We start from the raw sequence: 17913 nt of genomic DNA on the forward strand, positions 1-17913 counted from the left end.
TCTGTTGTGAATCTTACTATCGTAGGTTTTTGAAAGTGACTGTAGATGAAGATTAAGTGACTTTAAAATTGTAAGCCTTGTGGAGTTCAGTGACAGCCAAATAACCATTAGCTGGATAGATTACAATATTTATATCTGGCATACACAGAAAATCTGATGCAATTTTGTAACTTCATTATAACAAGGCAGCTCTATCAATTCTGGGCGTACAGAAGTAGATTCATCTGAAATTTACACCCCCAGGGATGTAGAAATATGAAAATACATACAAAAAGAGATTTTCTGTAACCCATTGCAGTCAGTATCTAGGAATTTAGGAGCTATAACTGAGAAGCCATTGCATCAAATATGGGTACCTGAATGTAAGTATGTTAAAGGGCAATAATTAGTTTCTTTAATGGAAGATGTAGCCAATATTATGGTTTTGCTTTCTCCCAAAGATTTAGAGTGGATCTCTGCAATCAGTTATAGAACAGATGGTGAACAGCCTTCTGCTAATTTGCTGAATCTGACCTATGCTTTTTCCGAGATAGGCTTGCAAACACAGCCAAATGGCTTCTCCATTTCAAGCGTAATATCAGAAAGATGTTTGCATGTAGCAAAGAAGACTGTTATCTCATTAGAAGCATCTTAGTTAATAAATGATATGGACTTGTGATTAATCTTTTTGTAAAAAACAAAGTATATATTGCTTGTTATATGATGCAGCCATAAGCTGCAAGCTGGCACTCTCCTAAACGGGACTCCCTCCTCTTGTTGTTAGTTGCGAAGTCGTGTCCGACCCATCGCGACCCCATGGACAACATTCCTCCAGGCCTTCCTGTCCTCTACCATCTTCTGAAGTCCATTTAAGCTCACACCTCCTCTATAAATGAATAAAAAAGAAATCTCTCTCTCTCTCTTTTTTAAAAAAAGATACCTTTCATCTAGGACATTTGTAACTTCCTGTAGTAAAATATTTAACTTACAGAAAAAATGTGATTTCACTAATTGAAGGCGTATTTTAAATTAGAAGTAGTAAAATATTTAACTTACAGAAAAAATGTGATTTCACTCATTGAAGGCGTATTTTAAATTAGAAATTTCTGCACGAAGCAGAAATCTGTTTTCATTTGAACTTGGAACAAACAGATCCACTTGAAATATCCTAGAATGAATGTTTTGTTCTGATGTGTCAACTCTTTGAAGTAGGCAGGGTCAAGAAACACAGAAATTCCAATAATGCTGCTTTATTGTAGTAGAATATATTAACAGAATCTTGAAATCCTATCCTAGTGGTTCTCAGTCTCAGCAATTCTAAGATGGGTGGACTTCATCTTCCAGAATTCCCCAGCCAGTACGGCTAGAGAATTCTGGGAGTTGAAGTCCACCCATCTTAAAGTTTCTTTGGTTGAAAAATACTAAACACTGTCCTATTCAAGTTTCTCTCTGTCCTTTATTATACTAATAAAATCAAAGTAGGGTTTCTTAGTTTCTTTCTTATGCTTTCTTCAAACTCTGGACAATGTAAATGCATCTCCTGGACAGTTGTTTTATACCAAGTTCATACAATTCCTTTATACAATCTTGGAACAAACTCTTAGAACACGCACATTTTACATCAAGCTTACAATATCCAGAAGATTGAATTGATTGGATGTGAGGTTGCTTCCTGTGGTCAGAACTCTAGGAATTCTGAAATATTGTTGAATTTTTGAAATAGGTAAATGTTGTGCTGATTGCTGTTTTGTCCTGACCTCAGAAGGCAAATGCAAAGCTCAGAACACTCAAACTAACCATATTTAAGTTAAAAGGTTTTGAAAATGAAAATCCTAAAATTTATTTATTAATATTTAGAAAAAAATCTTTCAATGTAAGCAATAAATTGAACCTGTGTTAAGAGTAGGGAAATCTATTCTCTTTATGCCCATTTGCTTTCAGCTGATTTGCCAACCTTTGTTGCCCCCTGCAGGCTGTGAGATGAATGTGCACAAACGCTGTGTCCATTGTGTTCCCAGTTTGTGTGGCGTTGACCATACAGAGCGCCGTGGACGCCTCCAACTTCACATTGAGACATTTGGGAGTGATGAGATCCGGGTGACTGGTAAGAAAATGGTGGCATTGAGGTGTATTGGAATTGGACACATGAGTTTACTCACTTATTAATGTCTTATTACAGTGATGGCGAACCTTTTAGAGACCGAGTGCCCAAACTGCAACCCAAAACCCACTTAAGCATCGTTGAGTGCCGGGTGGGTGTGGCCAATTGGGTGGGCGTGGCCCATTGAGTGGGCATGGCTGCGGTGGTAACGGCAGACTGGGTGGGACTAAAAAGTTCAATCAATCAATTTCAACTTTGCAAGATCTTTTTTTTTCCTGCGAGAAGTTGAAATTGACTGATTGAACCTTTTTTTTTTTTTGCACACGGAGGCGGAGGCCTAAAGTGAAAAGGTTTTATAAAACCCAGCTGAAGGCCTAGGACTGGGGTGACATCGCGCGTGCCCACAGAGAGGGCTCTGAGTGCCGCCTCTGGCACCCGTGCCATAGGTTCGCCACCACTGTCTTATTAGATGTCCTATTCTCTAGATTTCAATATTGAAGCTTATATTGGTGGCATCATCGGGAACTAGACCAGGGGTAGGCAACCTTGGCTCTTTTATGACTCGTGGACTTCAACTCCCAGAATTCCTGAGCCAGCACAGCTAGGCCTTTTTGGGGGTAGTCTTCCAAAAAGAATTTACTTTGCTATTCTGCCTTTTATATGGTGGGTTACATTGATTCAGTTTACCCAGATTTTTGATGAGCTCAAAGAATTCTAACATTCCTTTAACGCTGCTATTAATTGCCTCTTATAATTAAAAGTCAGATAGAAAGTGATAGGATACGAGCACTAGAAACTTTATAAAAAGAAAGCAAGCTGAAGAAAGTGGGACTCCTATTTTGTTTATGAATCAAAACCTCTTCATTCTTCCCTTAAGGAATTAGGAGCTTTTGGAAAGAGGTAGAAATAAGGAAGCCCTCAGGGCCAAGCTAGCTTGGAAAAGATGGGAGAAGGCACGGAAGTGAGAATGCAGTACTGTTTGCCTAACATCATTTCTCTTTTCCAAGTAACAATCGTTTGCAAATTTGGGATGTGTACTCATGAGGGCAAACACACTTTTGCTAATGGCAGTCCTCGGGAAAACTTCAGGATTTTGCTAAAATATCCAAGGCAAACAAATTGTTTCTGGGCAATAGTTTCCATTATTTTCCCATCTTTGGATATGCAGAGCTAGCTTCTGAACTTGCAGTTTCTACATAGATTATCAGTTCTGTCTTTGTCTCAAGATAAGATCACTTAGTTTATTAATATTCCATGCTTGTAACTATAATACCTCAAAGGAACTTGATTGATATTTTGAAAAGTCTACCTGGGAGTGGCATAGATTTTTGGGGGTTGATGAAATTGATCAGGTAGGCACAAGTATTTTGGGGAAGGAGCTCTAAACATTTCAAATTTCTTTATTTTATTTCTTTATTCCACTTCTGTAGCTGCCCAATTCAATCAGGTGATCAACTACCTTCAGCTTAGTATTGTACGTAAAAACTACTCTTGATTCTTTAATGCCACAAATTAAAAGGCCTCATTTTAAAGCATTGATGAATATGCCTTCAGCCAGCGCAAGCTCTAGTCCACGATGTAAAAAAGATGCTGAGACTCTAGAAAGAGAAGAGCAACAAAGATGATCAGGGGACTGGAGGCTAAAGCATATAAGGAACGGCTGCTGGAATTGGGTATGTCTAGTTTAATGAAGAGAAGGACGAGGGGGGACATGATAGCAGTGTTCCAATATCTCAGGGGCTGCCATAAAGAAGAGGGAGTGAAGCTATTCTCCAAGGCGCCTGAAGGCAGGACAAGAAGCAATGGATGGAAACTGATCAAGGAGAGAAGCAACTTAGAACTAAGGAGAAACTTCCTGACAGTTAGAACAATTAACCAGTGGAACAACCTGCCTCCAGAAGCGATGAATGCTCCAACACTGGAAGTTTTTAAGAAGAGACTGGACAGCCATTTGTCTGAAATGGTGTAGGGTTCCTGTCTGAGCAGGGGGTTGGACTCGATGACCTCCAAGGTCCCTTCCAACTTTATTATTATTATTATTATTATTATTATTATTATTATTATTATTATTATTATTATTATTATTATTATTATTATTATTATTATTATTAATCCTTCTTACAAACGAGTAAACTAATCCTTCTTACAAACGTTTCTGCGATAAAAAATTTCAGCATATAGGGAGCAAAATGAGCTGTAGCAGACATCCACAAATCTTTTTCCCTCCACTTGTTTCAGAGACGGCTACAATGAATTATATAAATACAAGCATGTTTGCTCCCTTTGCATTTTTAAAACATATAGTTAATTCTTTCGCAATTCGTTTACGATCCAAGATTCAGCTTTTTATTTGGTTCTGCTGTTCGATGTAAAATCCCCGTGCACCTTCCTGTGCATATTGCAGGGGTAGTCAACCTTGCTCTTTTATGACTCGTGGACTTCAACTCCCAGAATTCCTGAGCCAGCTGTGCTGTGCTGGCTCAGGAATTCTGGGAGTAGAAGTCCCCGAGTCATAAAAGAGCCAAGGTTGACTACCCCTGGCATATTGCATATCTCTCTCTCTCTCTCTCTCTCTCTCTCTCTCTCTCTCTCTCTCTCTCTCTCTCTCTCTCTCTCTCTCTCTCTCTCTCTCTCTCTCTCTCTCTCTCTCTCTCTCTCTCTCTCTCTCTCTCTCTCTCTCTCTCTCTCTCTAAGTTGCACAACCTTCCCTTTTCATTCGAAGAGGGATTAACTTATTGTCATGAAAAATAGATGAAAGTAATGAATAATAAAAATATTAAAGAGTAATGAAAAATAGAGGCAACCCAGGTGATGGGACTGGAGGCTGGAAGGCTCTTCAAAACAGAAGAGGATTGCAGCACCAACAACAAGACAGTCGCGGTTTTGATGGGCCAGGCTGAAGAATGGTTCTGATTGGGGTGGTGAAGGCTGGGCACCTGGGTTCTATTCCTAGCGGCAAAGCTTGACATTCCCCTCCTCTGCTTTTCACACCTTCCCCTGCACACTTTATCACTGTCTTTCTCCCGCATTCTGGAACACCAGCATGTAGGTGGTGACGAGAAAGCCACTGTTGCATTCTCCTTGACAGAAGGGGATTTCCTCACCCACCCTACCATCCCCTTCACCCCCATGCACACACACACACACACACACACACACACACACACACACACGCAAACACACACAAGATGCTGCCGCAGCAGTTTTCCAGGACCCACAGCAGGTGGCCCAGGAAAGATGCCAGAAGTTCCTCCTCCCTCAGCCCACCAGCACACACAGGAGGTCTGCCTTCCTGCCCACTCACCCTTCCCTCTGGTACAAGGACGCAGTTGGAAGCTAATAATCTTTTTTAGAAGCCGATATCACCGTTTCTGTTTCCCTCCCCTCCCTCCTTTCCGTACCAGTTGGAGAAGCGCTGAACTTGATCCCGATGGATCCCAACGGTCTCTCCGATCCTTATGTGAAACTCAAGCTGATTCCTGATCCAAAGAATCTCACAAAGCAAAAGACCAGAACCGTCAGGTCCACTCTTAATCCTATCTGGAATGAAACCTTTGTTTTGTAAGTAGAGGCAGGAGAGGCCTCAGGCCTTATTTATCAAATTTAGAAGTTGTGGGAGGAGGTGTTTCATGGTGCTGAGCAGCTCTGTGGCTGTGCGCTCCTCTGTGAGCCCCAAGCAAGATGGCAGAATCAGGTCTTTAGACATTTCTGAAAGACCAGGATACTGGAGGCCTGGCTCACCTTTGGGGGAAGAATGTTCTAAAGGGTGGGAGGAACAGCAGAGAAGGCTCTTTTCCTGACAGTCGGAATCCTTTAACTCAGGGGTCTCAAATTTAGCAACTTAAGACTTGTGGACTTCAACTCCCAAAATTCCCCAGCCAGCCATGCTTTAGCGGGACCAAGTGGGACAGGCTGATATAATGGGGCAAAGATGGTTCTATAGGTCAGGGCTTTTCAACCAGTGGTACGGGTACCACCTGTGGTACTTTGGCACCTGGCAGGTAATACGCAACCATCCTAGAAAAGTGGTAGCGGGGGAGGGGAATGAGCTGAACCGGTGGCAGCACCGCACAAGCCTGAGCGAGAGACGGCTGGAGCTGCAGGGCTGTCAGGGCTCAGCGGAAGCACCAGGATGAGTGCCGCTTTCCAGCTGATCGGCGCTTCTTCGGGGCTGTCAGGGCTCAGCGGAAGCGCCAGGATCAGCGCCAGGCTCCAGCTGGAGCTCAGCGCTGATCCTGGTGCTTCTGCTGAGCCCAGAAGAAGCGCCGATCAGCTGGAATGTTGCAGCATCTCCAGGGTCTTGTGATTTACATTCAGATACTTGGCAACTGATTCATATTTATGATGGTCACAGTGTCCCAGGGTCATGTGAAGTGACCAAAACCTGCTGCAACCACCCAGCAGACAAGGGGGGGAAGTAAAAACCAAACACCCCCCCACCCCCGCTGCCAATCCTCAACAGAAATGCTCACAACAATGAAAACCTCGGACAGGAGGAAGAGCGCCACCAGGCGGGCAGGCAGGCGTCTTGCTTGGCTGTGGCTTGGGGGGCATTTTTTTCAGTGCCATTGTAACTTCGAACAGTCACTAAGCGAACTGTTGTAAGTCGAGGACTACCTGTACTTTATCAGTTTTTTCCTTTTTTTTTTTTTTGGTCATCATGTTTTTGACAGCTTGCTAGGCGACGGGTGGTACATGGATATTGCCACATCCTAAAAGTGGTACAATGGGTGAAAAGGTTGAAAAGCCCTGCTATAGGTAACCTGGCCCTATGCCATGTGGAGCTTCAGAGATCATAGCCAACACTTGAATTGGACCCGGAAGCAAATCACCACCGAGTGCACCTTGCTCAGCAGAGGGGTTTCATGCATCATTCTTTGGGCTCCCAAAATCGATCGTGCAGCCTCATTCCATACCAGCTGAAGCTTCCGGATGCTGCTCAAGGGTAGAACTCCTTACAATAATCCAAGTGGGAGATGACCAGGGCATGAGTGACCGAATGGAGAACCTTCCTATCCAGGAAAGAGCACACAACATGAAATAATAAGGAAATTGGTTTACTTCAGGTTTTTTTGATCTCCTTCTTTCTCTTTGTCACTCAACAGCACCCTGCAGCCAGGTGACATGGATCGGCGCCTCTCCATCGAGGTCTGGGACTGGGACCGGACAACCCGCAATGACTTCATGGGCGCCATGTCCTTTGGAGTCTCTGAGCTGTTCAAGGGCCCCCTGGAAGGCTGGTAAGGGGAAATCTGTTGGGTAGGAAAAAATGGAAGAGAACAATGGAGCAATTCAGTGGGCCACCAGTGCTCATATTCTCTCTCTTTCTCCGTCTTGGCGTCTTTTTGGATTTTATCTGTTTGCTTGGTTGGCACCATCCTCTTTCTCTGTCTCGCTCTCTTCTTCTTTAATTTAACCCTGCAAATATCTCCCATTTTTGGCTTCCATCCATTCATTCTGTTCCCCTCTCCCTGTTTCCTTCCATTTTCTTCCCCATCATCCCTCTTGCTCATTCGCTCCCTCTTTTGTCCACTTCCGCCCTGCCCAATGTCCCTGTCTGCGTTGCTGTCCCAGGTACAAATTGCTCAATCAGGAGGAGGGCGAATATTATAGTGTCCCTGTGGCGGATGCAGAAAACTGTGGGCTGCTGCAGAAATTTGAGGTAACCATGTGGCTCCATGACAATGTTTGGATTGGTACCCCATACGCTGTACACTGAGCCGTACGCTGAGCTCTGCCACACAACACCAGCAAAACTGCCCTTTCTTATCCTCTGGGACAGTTTTACCCAGTGCAGTTTGCAAGAAGCTCACTGAGAGATGGGATGGGGTGGGTGACCAGCAAGAGCTCTTCCGGTCAGCAGACAAAAATTAGAAGCAACACTCTGCAGGCTCTAAAAAAAGAATCTGGTTTTCCAGTAGAGCCACTTGCAATGTTCTTCGTATTTCACTGTTATCCCATAGATGAGGCGCGTGACTCAGTGGCTTAATGATGCTGGAGATGGTCTTTGCTTCAGCGGTTTGAGTCCTAGCACTGCATGGTGGAGCGAGCTCCTGTCACTCAGCTCACCTTCTGCCCACCTGGCAGTTCGAAAGCATGTTATATGCGAGTAGATAAATAGGTACCACTTCGGTGGGGAGATGAGCCGGAGCTTCATGCAGAGGGTTAGAATCCTGCTGGAAAGGGACCTTCCCAATTGCCACATCCATTTGCAAGCCAAGTGAGAGTTTGGAGGAGGGAAAGGGCCCCGGATGCTGCTTCAGGAAAGCCCCTCGTCTTTCTTTCTGGTGCGGAACTAGCTCGCCCCCTGTGGTGCGCTTTGGAAAGTGTGTGACCGTGAACCGAACAGAGCTAGCAGTCTTAGGTAGCCAAACTACTACTCGGCATTAGCAGTGTAGTCTCCTGGCTAATTTACATTGGCATACGCTAAACAAACCAACCAACCCATAAATGTTACCTTTTAAAGGCAGTTTGGGCCGTGTGTGATATACTCACTGTGTTGTATGTAGCCTTCACAGTTTTAGGATCTACTGTGACAAACACAGATCAGCTCTAATATATGAGGCAAAATGATAGATGGTCCAGAGAAGATTTTAGCAACTCCCTCTAGCTATTTTTTTCTGGGAGAACACAGAGCTGTGTGTTTTATCCTGACCCGAGTCTGCTGAAATGGGATTCATGATCTCATCATTAGCATTGAAACAAGTCTCGATTCTCTTCTCTGGATGGAGAGAAGCATCTTGTCCTTTGCCTTAGACAACTAAATTTCTTGAGATGTCCTATAAATGGTTGTCGGGTGGTCTGGTTTAAGAATGGGCAGAAATTACATTTTTAATGAAGAGGCAGGATAGAACAGAGGTTATTCAGGCAGCTATTTACATCTTGATGTTTTGTTTTCCAGGCTTGCAACTTCCCTCTGGAACTCTATGAGGTATAAAATTTTCTTCTGTTTCTTTTATTTTGAGATGGGGGGAAGGATGGATCCTTTCGCTGCCACAAAAGCATCCACCAAAGTTCACCGTAGGTTAGTGAAAGAAGGAAATGCAGGACACAAGAGCAGAGAAAGAGCCCACTTGAACCCTTGAATCTACTGATGTTCATCTAATCTTTTTGTTTTTAGGACCAATTATGTTATTTTTTGGCTACTTGCAGTAAATTACCCAACTTTGATCCCTTCTAGTAGCTGTTGTTATGCTCCCTCTGAACTTGGAAACATGTCCTTAGCTAATGTGCTTAACAGTCACAGATATGTCTCTCCTTGGGAGCATTGTTGGCTGAATCTCAGTGTTTAATTCTGGGGGAAAAGCATGTCCTTAGATCTGTCCATAAACTGGAAGGAGGAAAATGGAGGTGGTAAATACTTTTGAAGCTAAAGTATGAGAGTAGGAAAGATAACACCAGAATCACTGGGATGAATCCACTTATTTGTGGCCTTCCCAGAAAGCAGTTCAGATAGTCCTCATGTTATGACCAAAATTGAGCCCCAAATTTCTGTTGCTAAGCAAGGCAGTTGTTAAGTGGGTTTTGCTCCATTTTACAACTTTGTGTCACAGTTAAGTGAATCATGCAGTTGTTAAGCAAATCTGGCTTACCCCATTGACTTTGCTTGTCAGACACCAGCAGGGAAGATTACAAATGTGATCACATGACCCGGGGGACACTGCAACCGTCATAAATACGAGCCAGTTGCCAACCGTCTAAATTTTGATAACGTGACCATGGGGATGCTGCATTGGTCATACAGGAAGTCACTTTTTTTAGTGCTGTTTAACTTCAAATGGTGACTAAATGAACGGTTGTAAGTTGAGGATTACCTGCACCTTGAATATAAGTCTTCTAGCTTGGAGATTACTGGGTGTTACCACTGGGATTTTCTCCCTAAAAAAACTGGGTCTGGAGTCATGGCAAATTTCTCAGTTCACTGTGGATCTGCCCTGATTCTGTAATGACTTCACAGATCCTCTTGCGAAGAAAGTTGATTTGCAACTGCATATGTATCAAAATCACTCCATTGTTCATGGAGATTCTCAGTCATCCAGGTCATGGTTGTCCCAAAGGTGCTTTTTCAGGAGGCAACTGGACTTCCTTGTTTTTCTTTGAAGATGTTTCACTTCTCATCCAAGAAGCTTCTTCAGCTCTGACTGGATGGTGGGGAATGGAAGGATTTATACTCCTTGCAGACAGCTGGTCCTTTGCATTCTTTTGGAGAGTTATTGAGGTCACTTGGAGCTGAAGAAACTTCTTCTAATCCAGTCTGATCTGAAGAAGCTTCTTGGATGAGAAGCGAAACATCTTCAAAGAAAAACAAAGAAAGTCCAGTTGCCTCTTGAAAAAAGCACCTTTGGGACACTCCATTGTTCATTCTCACACACTCCCTAATATCTAAGACTTTAACCGTATGTATTAAATGTACCAGCATCCATTTCAAAGGTATGAAAAAGCAGCTGAACCCCCAAGGCACCCTCTTCGAAATGGCAGAGATTGCTGAAGTTTGCATGTAACTCCAGTTGTGATGCCCTTAATTCTGAGACTGCAGAATCTTCACGCCTGCGTTTCTTCATTTTTGCTTTGCAGAAGGTTCGCCATGGTCCTATCCCATCTCCATCTCCAAGCCCCACCGACTCCAAGCGGGGTGGATTCTTTGGCACCAACCGCTTCCATATCTCGGACTTCAACTTCCTCATGGTTCTGGGCAAAGGAAGTTTTGGCAAGGTGGGTCTGCCACTAGGCAGTGGCTCAGAGGTGCACAGAGAGGGAGGTACAAGGATGCAAGGACTGGCAGTGCCCAAATTGTGGGCCCTTGCCCAGGCAGAATTCCCGTAGGTCAGGTGGGAACAAGACCCAAGGCTCTGGGGTTCTTTCCCCACAGGTGATGCTAGCCGAGCGCCGGGCAACAGATGAGCTCTATGCCATCAAGATCCTAAAGAAAGACGTGATAATCCAAGATGATGATGTAGAATGTACTATGGTGGAAAAGCGGGTCTTAGCCATGGGGGAACGTCCACACTTCCTAACTCAGCTGCACTCTACCTTTCAAACGGCGGTAATTCTTATCTTGTCCAGAGTTATTTCATTAAACAAATATTAGCCCTTTAATTAAATAGATCGGGAGTGTCCAACCTTGGCAGCTTTTAAGACTTGGTGGACTTCATCTTCCAGAATTCTCCAGCCAGGTATGCTGGTTGGGGAATTGTGGGAGTTAAAGTTCATACGTCTTAAAGTTGCCAAGGATGGACACCCCTGGAATAGACTCTTATGAAAAAAACCCACTACTTTTTAGTTAATGAGGGCTTATTTATATAATCGAAGTATCTTTTATTTGGTGAACTGATGAAAGGATGCTAGAGGTTTTAGTCCCATTACATAAAAGGATGGTTAGGGAAATGAGAAAACAAGGTATTGGGGAATTCTGGGAGCTGAAGTCCACGCATATTAAAATGGCTGAGGTTGAGAAACACTGATTTAGGAAATACTTTAATTATTTAGTTTATTCATCAGGGGACGTATTCTGCTTTTTTTCCTTTAAGGACCGACTGTATTTTGTTATGGAGTATGTCAATGGAGGAGATCTAATGTATCACATCCAGCAGGTTGGGAAATTCAAGGAACCCCATGCTATGTACGTGAGTCTCTTTGGGAACTTGGCTGGGATTGCTTCACACTAATTGTATGTCAACCATCATGCAATCCAAAGAAAAGTTACTCTAAAAAATTAAATGCAGATTTTAAAAAACATGATTAGCTCCAGAGGATGGTAAGGCTGGTTATTTGCTCATCTGGTGTAATATTCTAGTCTAGTCCAGCCATGCACTATCACCAAACAGCAGCATTGTTCCTTGTTTTACTTCTCAGGTTATAAGAAGTCCTCGACATAGGACTACAATAGATTCTACAATTGTGGTCATAATTCATGACACTTATTAAGCAGGTCATCATGTCACTGTGCCCAGTTTCATGATCTTTTTAATGGCAGTTGTTAAGTGAACCCATTGTTACGGGGCAGTTTTTTCCCCAGAAACTGGAAGTAACACTGGTTGAAACATTTAGTTTGATTTTGAGAATCACGGGCAAGGATTTGTCCCAGCATCCAAGTCAGAAAGGTGGTAGACAACTAATCTGCATATACTAGAGGTGGGGAATGGAATTCTGGGAGTTGAAGTCCACAAGTCATAAAAGGGCCATTGTTCCCCATCCCTGGCATATACAATGGAAATAGGTGCATCAAACTCGGAGCCAAACCAAAGCCCGGTATGTTACATCACAACCTTCTGCTCTGGACTTCACATCACAGAACTCAGGAGGTTACAACGCTAAAGCTCAGGATGTTACAACACAGCCAACCACCCAGGATGTTGCAACACAGAACTCAGGATATCACTACACTTGATCTCAGGATGTCATCACATAGCCCATTACCCAGGTCGTTACAACACAAAAGACTAATGGGCACACAGCCAGCACCTCAGCTACTCAGGATGTTACGAAACAGCCGAACAATCTGCAAACAATAACTCCAACACAGCCAACCAACCCACCTACAGCAACAAAGCCAGCACTCCACACACCCCCACCAATATTTATAGAGAGACGGCAGCTCCGATCACCCTTTGCTCGCACAAGCACGAAGCCGAAGACCCCAGCCTGAAGATGACGAGTGGGACCTCGTCGAAACGTTGCCAAGATACTCTCAATCTTACACGGGAAAAGACCCGAATACGCCAAGACCTGCAAGGAATATATATATATTCCTTGCAAAAAATGTGGTTTGTACAGTGGTTAAGGTACCAGACTAGAAACCAGGAGATAGTGACTTTTACTTCTGCCTTAGGCACAAAGGCAAGTAGGTGACCTTGGGCCAGTCACTTTCTCACAGCCCTAGGAAGGAGGCACTGGCAAACCACTTCTCACAAATCTTGCCAAGAAAACTGCAGGTCTTGGCCAGGACTCAAAAACTGACTTGAAGGCACTCGTAAAGAAATAATTCTCAGCAAGTGATTTCTGTCCTCTGGCAGAAAGAAGGGGGCATCTTCTCTTGCTCTGCCCCCCCTGGCAGATGTTTTCCCACCTAGCAGGGCAGCCAGGGCCAGACCTTCATCACTGGGTTAAAAAAACAGATGCTCTGGAAAAGCTGCTCTGAACATCCTGGCACGGACTGCCCTCATTTAGGAAGAGACTTGGCAATAGCCATCCAACACAGCATTGGGAAAATGCCGTAAAACACTCTGAAGATGCTAGCAATGAGCTATTTGCCATCATCTTTCTAGTCACCATCATTTCCTCTATTCTCCTACAGGTTTTATGCAGCTGAAATTGCAATTGGCCTATTCTTTTTGCATAACAAGGGAATTATTTACAGGTGAGTGTCTGTTTGCTGTCCATTCTCCATGCCCACCCAAGGCAGAGGAGGAGATGGAGGGATCTTGATTACACCTCTTTGGGGCTAACTACAAAATCACAATGTTTTTGTAAGAATTGAGAAGATACAGCTCCATTCCTTTCCTTCCCTCTCATGATCTCTTCTTTTTTTTCCAGTATCAAAATCTGAATACAGGTAGTAGCAATAGTACTTAGATTTATATACCGCTTCACAGTGCTTTACAGCCCTCTCTGAGCAGTTTACAGAGTCAGCATATTGCTCCCCAACAGTCTGGGTCCTCCTCATTTTACCCACTTTGGAAGGATGGAAGGCTGAGTCATTCTTGAGCCCGTCAGGATCAAACTCCTGGCAGTGGGCAGAGTCAGCTTAATTCTCAACGTATGACCACAATTGACCCTGGAATTATGGTCGTGAGTCATAGCAGTCATCAAGTGGGTCACCACGCGACAGCGTTGATTTTACAACTCTTTTGCAGCGGTGATTAATTGAACTCCATGATTGTTAAGCGAACATGGGGGTGGTTAACCCGGTTTTCCCAATGGGTGTTTTTTTGTTGGAAACGGGCAAAAAAATGCTGAAAATTGCAGTCATGTGACCATGGGAGACTGCCAATGGCTGTAACGCTGATTGCCAAGTGCCCAAATGCGATCACATGACTGTGGGGTGGGGGAGGGCTCAGAACTCTGGAACCGGGTCGTAAGTAGATCTGGGAGGTCCATTGTAACTTTGAACAGTCACTAAATGACTGGTCATTAAGTGAGGTCTTCCTGTAACTAGAGATTCTGCAGTCATTGTATAATTGGAGCTCTCTCTTGGACAGACTCTGTTCCAATTTTTCATACTATTGTCTCTAGGGATTTGAAACTGGACAATGTCATGTTGGATGCTGATGGCCACATTAAGATCACAGATTTTGGGATGTGTAAAGAAAATATTTTCCCTGGCATCACCACCCGGACCTTTTGCGGAACACCTGACTATATTGCTCCAGAGGTACAGATCTCCATGATTGGCTGCTAGTACTTAAAAACATAATGTACTCAGGTCCCATCTACTTTAATTTGCTATTTCCAGTTAGTTTCTGGGCAGGATGTAAGGCGAGACTCAAAACCCACAATAGCTTTATAGCCAAGACACTTAAGGAAGCATCTTCAGTTGCAAGTTCCTCATTTTTTGGTTGTAGCTGGTTAGTATTTTAACTCAAGTCTTCTCTGCAATTCCTGTGTTTAGAGATAATCTCTCTCCTAACAGCAGAGAACTCTCATCTTAAATTCCTTTCTGTGGTCAAGCTAATTGATGGTTGGATAATTTTGCTTGTATTTTTTTTTTTAAAAAAAAACAGTTTTTAAAGGTTTAATTTGTTTTGATTGTTTTATTTACTATTGGATTTTTAAATAAATCATCTCTCTACAGAGATCAGGGGACTAATATTAAATTCCTTTCAGTGGTCAGGCTTTTAGGTCATAAGTTTAAATGTCTTAACGATTTAGCTGGTTGGCTAGTTTTAATTGCTTTTATTTGTTTTTAAATCTGTAATAGTTTGGTGTTATTGTATTATTTTACAAAATGCCCTGGTCCTAGAAATAAAGTGACAAGTGGCATCCAAAGAGCAGCAGACTTTAATATTTATAGATTATTATAATATAAATATTAAAGTCTGCTGCTCTTTAAATTTCAGGGTTTCACATTCCTACACCATAAGTTTGCATACATCCACACTCAATATGTCCATTATAGTTAGTGTGTTTTTGCATCTGAAATCCGGTTTTACAATTAAACATATGAATTATTTAAATGCAGGGACTCAACCTTGCTTTATCCCCTCTTAGGCACTATGTTCTCCTTAGGCTATTTCACTTTTAAGTTCTGAAATTCTCCTTTGTGTCTAGTTTGGCTCTCAGAATATTTTGGATGGAGTGGGCAGTGAGTGAATGAAAACTCTATTCTTTTATTGCATTTCAATCTTAATTGGTTGAAACGTCCAGGATCCTAACTGTGTTATGACCATGGTTTTTAAGTTGAATCACAGCAATGCTTTTTTACTTCAAGCCATCCTTGAAAAATAAAATGCAATGTGAGGAGTAGAATAGCAGGGTTTTTTATTGGGGTCAAACTCCATGGAATGTATCTGTCCCATTTAAAAATTACCGTTTTATTTATCAGTTCAAAATGCAACTATCTGTCCCTGAATGTTCTACGATCTAAGTATTTCATGAGCCACCTGCTTTTGTAATAACAGTACATAACAGTACATATTTTATTCATCAGTGGAAACTTTACTCCAGAATTTCCTACTTACTTCTGACTTACAACCTCAATTGGGATCGGAATTTTTGCCATAAGTCGTGGTTGTAAGTTGAATCAGACTTGATTTGTATAGTGTCATTAAGCAAATCATGGTCATTAAGTGAATCACACAGTCATTAAGCAAATACAGCTTTCCCAATGGGTGTTTTTGTTGGAAACTGGCAAAATAAAGGTCACAAATTACAATCAGTTGACCGCAGGATGCTGCAACCAATCGTAAATCCAAGCTGGCTGCCAAGTGCCTAAATTGCGATGATATGACCGTGGGGGTAGTAGAACAGTCATAAGTGTGAGTACAGGTCACAAGTCACTTTTTCCAAGGCCATCGTAATTTTAAACAGTTGTTAAACAGCTGTAAGTCAAAGACTACCTGTACTGGCTTTCTTACTTTGTTCATTAGTTTATATTAAATACGATTCCTACTTTGCAAACTTGGACAAGACACTATTATTTCAGTTAAGTATTTGGTCTCAGTAGAGAGCTATGAATTTTTCTCTTGGATTTTTTGCCTTTATTATTTATATTTGGCTTGGTTGTAGATGAATGTATCTTTAATTTTTTTAGCTGCTTAGTTGAAGCTGCTCTGATCAAAATGTGAAATGAGATATACCTGAAAGGGCTCAAATTCTTGTTTCTCTCTTAAGATTATAGCCTACCAGCCCTATGGGAAATCTGTGGACTGGTGGTCATTTGGTGTTCTTCTGTATGAAATGTTAGCTGGACAGGTACGTTATATGCAAGGATTCTGGTAGATGTATGCAAGTGTAGCGGGGACTGCCTGAGAGTGCTTGCAGGAGCTTGACTGGGAAGGGGAAGATTGGGACAGCTGCAGTTGGCTTGGGTGTGGCTGGCGTGAGTGGAAGGAGGAAGGATAGAAAAGGGAAGAAAAGGAGAAGGCCGGGGTTGGTTGGAGTTGAGAAGAGAAGGTCTGGAAGCTTATTTTATTTTTCTATCAAGGGTATTTTAAATAGAGGCTAGATAGAGTGAAGTTTTATTGCTTCCTCCGTGGGAGGATATCTGAGACGGAGGCAAGCGAGAGTGTGAAGNTAATAATAAAGAGTAAGGGAGGGGGGTGGTTTTTGAATCCTGAAACCTGAAGAAGAATCCCAGAGAAGAAGCACCAGGAGGAGAGAGACTGGTGGTGCCAACTGTTGCTGTGGACTTTGGAGGCATCTGGACTGTGGCCATCGCTGCTGGCATAGGTGCTGGGACATTGTGGGGAGGAGTTGCCCTGGGGGATGAGCCACTGCCATAACATACTGGCCGTCGTTGTTATTGTTACCATCTGGAGCCGGGGTTCACCCCCCCCCCATTTCATCGGATTCTGAACGATTGCTCAGGGGCCTGTTACTCCTGCTGCTAAAGCAGCCCTGAGCTGTTATATACATCTTCAGAGCATCAACCGCTGAGACTGGTTAAGTTCGTGCCTGAAAGTCCTGCTTCAACAAGAAGAGCCTGCCACCCATTAATGTTGCGTGAGCTCCGGTTGTAAGACATCTCATCGATCTCTAAAGAACATTGCTGCAAGGCTGGACAAGGGGGGGCGTGGCTGGGAGGGCCTGGGCATTGGCGGCCTCTGAGGTGGTAGCGCTACACGTGGGGGCTCGTCCGGGATATCCTGCCTGGCCCCTCCCCTTAGTAAGGAAGTGTTAGTCTTGTTTAGGGATATGAGCCAGGAGAGCAATATGGACTCTACTGCGGCCACCAGGTGGTGTGAGGAGCAGAATAGTGAAGTGAGTACAAGTGTAGTAATTAGGGTCCCTGGTGATGTTTGGTCAGAGGGGCGAGTTTTACAGACCTTAAGGGGCATTGTTCCAGACCAGAGGGTGTATGTGATAGATATGAGGGTAGATAAGGATCTCCCCCATTTTTATGTATTGCTGGAATGGAAAAAGAGTGTCCCAGAGTGCTTCCAGGTTCAAAGTTTACAGCTGACAGAAGATGCCAGAATGGGGGTGATTTTCCCTACTGTATGGGGCATGCCTTCGACACAACCACTGGGTCAGAAGAAAGAGAAGTGTGTTTCCCCACCTATAGGGGTAGCGGAAGTAGGGGCTGCCCAAGTGGGGGGAAGTTTGGTTTCTGTCCAAAATCTGACTGGGGGTTACTGCATAGGAGCCGGATATAGGAAGTTACGTACTTTTTCGGG

The 17913-nt window shown here is 43.3% G+C and overlaps 1 protein-coding gene across 1 annotated transcript in view; it reads left to right on the forward strand.

The window, feature by feature from the left end:
• Window positions 1-17913, forward strand: part of LOC107282442 (protein kinase C gamma type) — a 47561-nt gene that overhangs the window by 20355 nt on the left and 9293 nt on the right. The window contains exons 5-15 of the mRNA XM_015810220.1: window positions 1952-2083; window positions 5485-5641; window positions 7186-7320; window positions 7655-7742; window positions 8982-9011; window positions 10655-10792; window positions 10950-11123; window positions 11608-11699; window positions 13374-13436; window positions 14312-14450; window positions 16409-16489. Of these exons, the coding sequence (XP_015665706.1) occupies window positions 1952-2083; window positions 5485-5641; window positions 7186-7320; window positions 7655-7742; window positions 8982-9011; window positions 10655-10792; window positions 10950-11123; window positions 11608-11699; window positions 13374-13436; window positions 14312-14450; window positions 16409-16489 (1229 nt within the window). The remainder of the gene's footprint in view (window positions 1-1951; window positions 2084-5484; window positions 5642-7185; window positions 7321-7654; window positions 7743-8981; window positions 9012-10654; window positions 10793-10949; window positions 11124-11607; window positions 11700-13373; window positions 13437-14311; window positions 14451-16408; window positions 16490-17913) is intronic.

The sequence above is a fragment of the Protobothrops mucrosquamatus genome, unplaced genomic scaffold (genome assembly GCF_001527695.2).
Source record: "Protobothrops mucrosquamatus isolate PMUCROS unplaced genomic scaffold, P.Mucros_1.0 scaffold8, whole genome shotgun sequence".
Taxonomy (NCBI): domain Eukaryota; kingdom Metazoa; phylum Chordata; class Lepidosauria; order Squamata; family Viperidae; genus Protobothrops; species Protobothrops mucrosquamatus.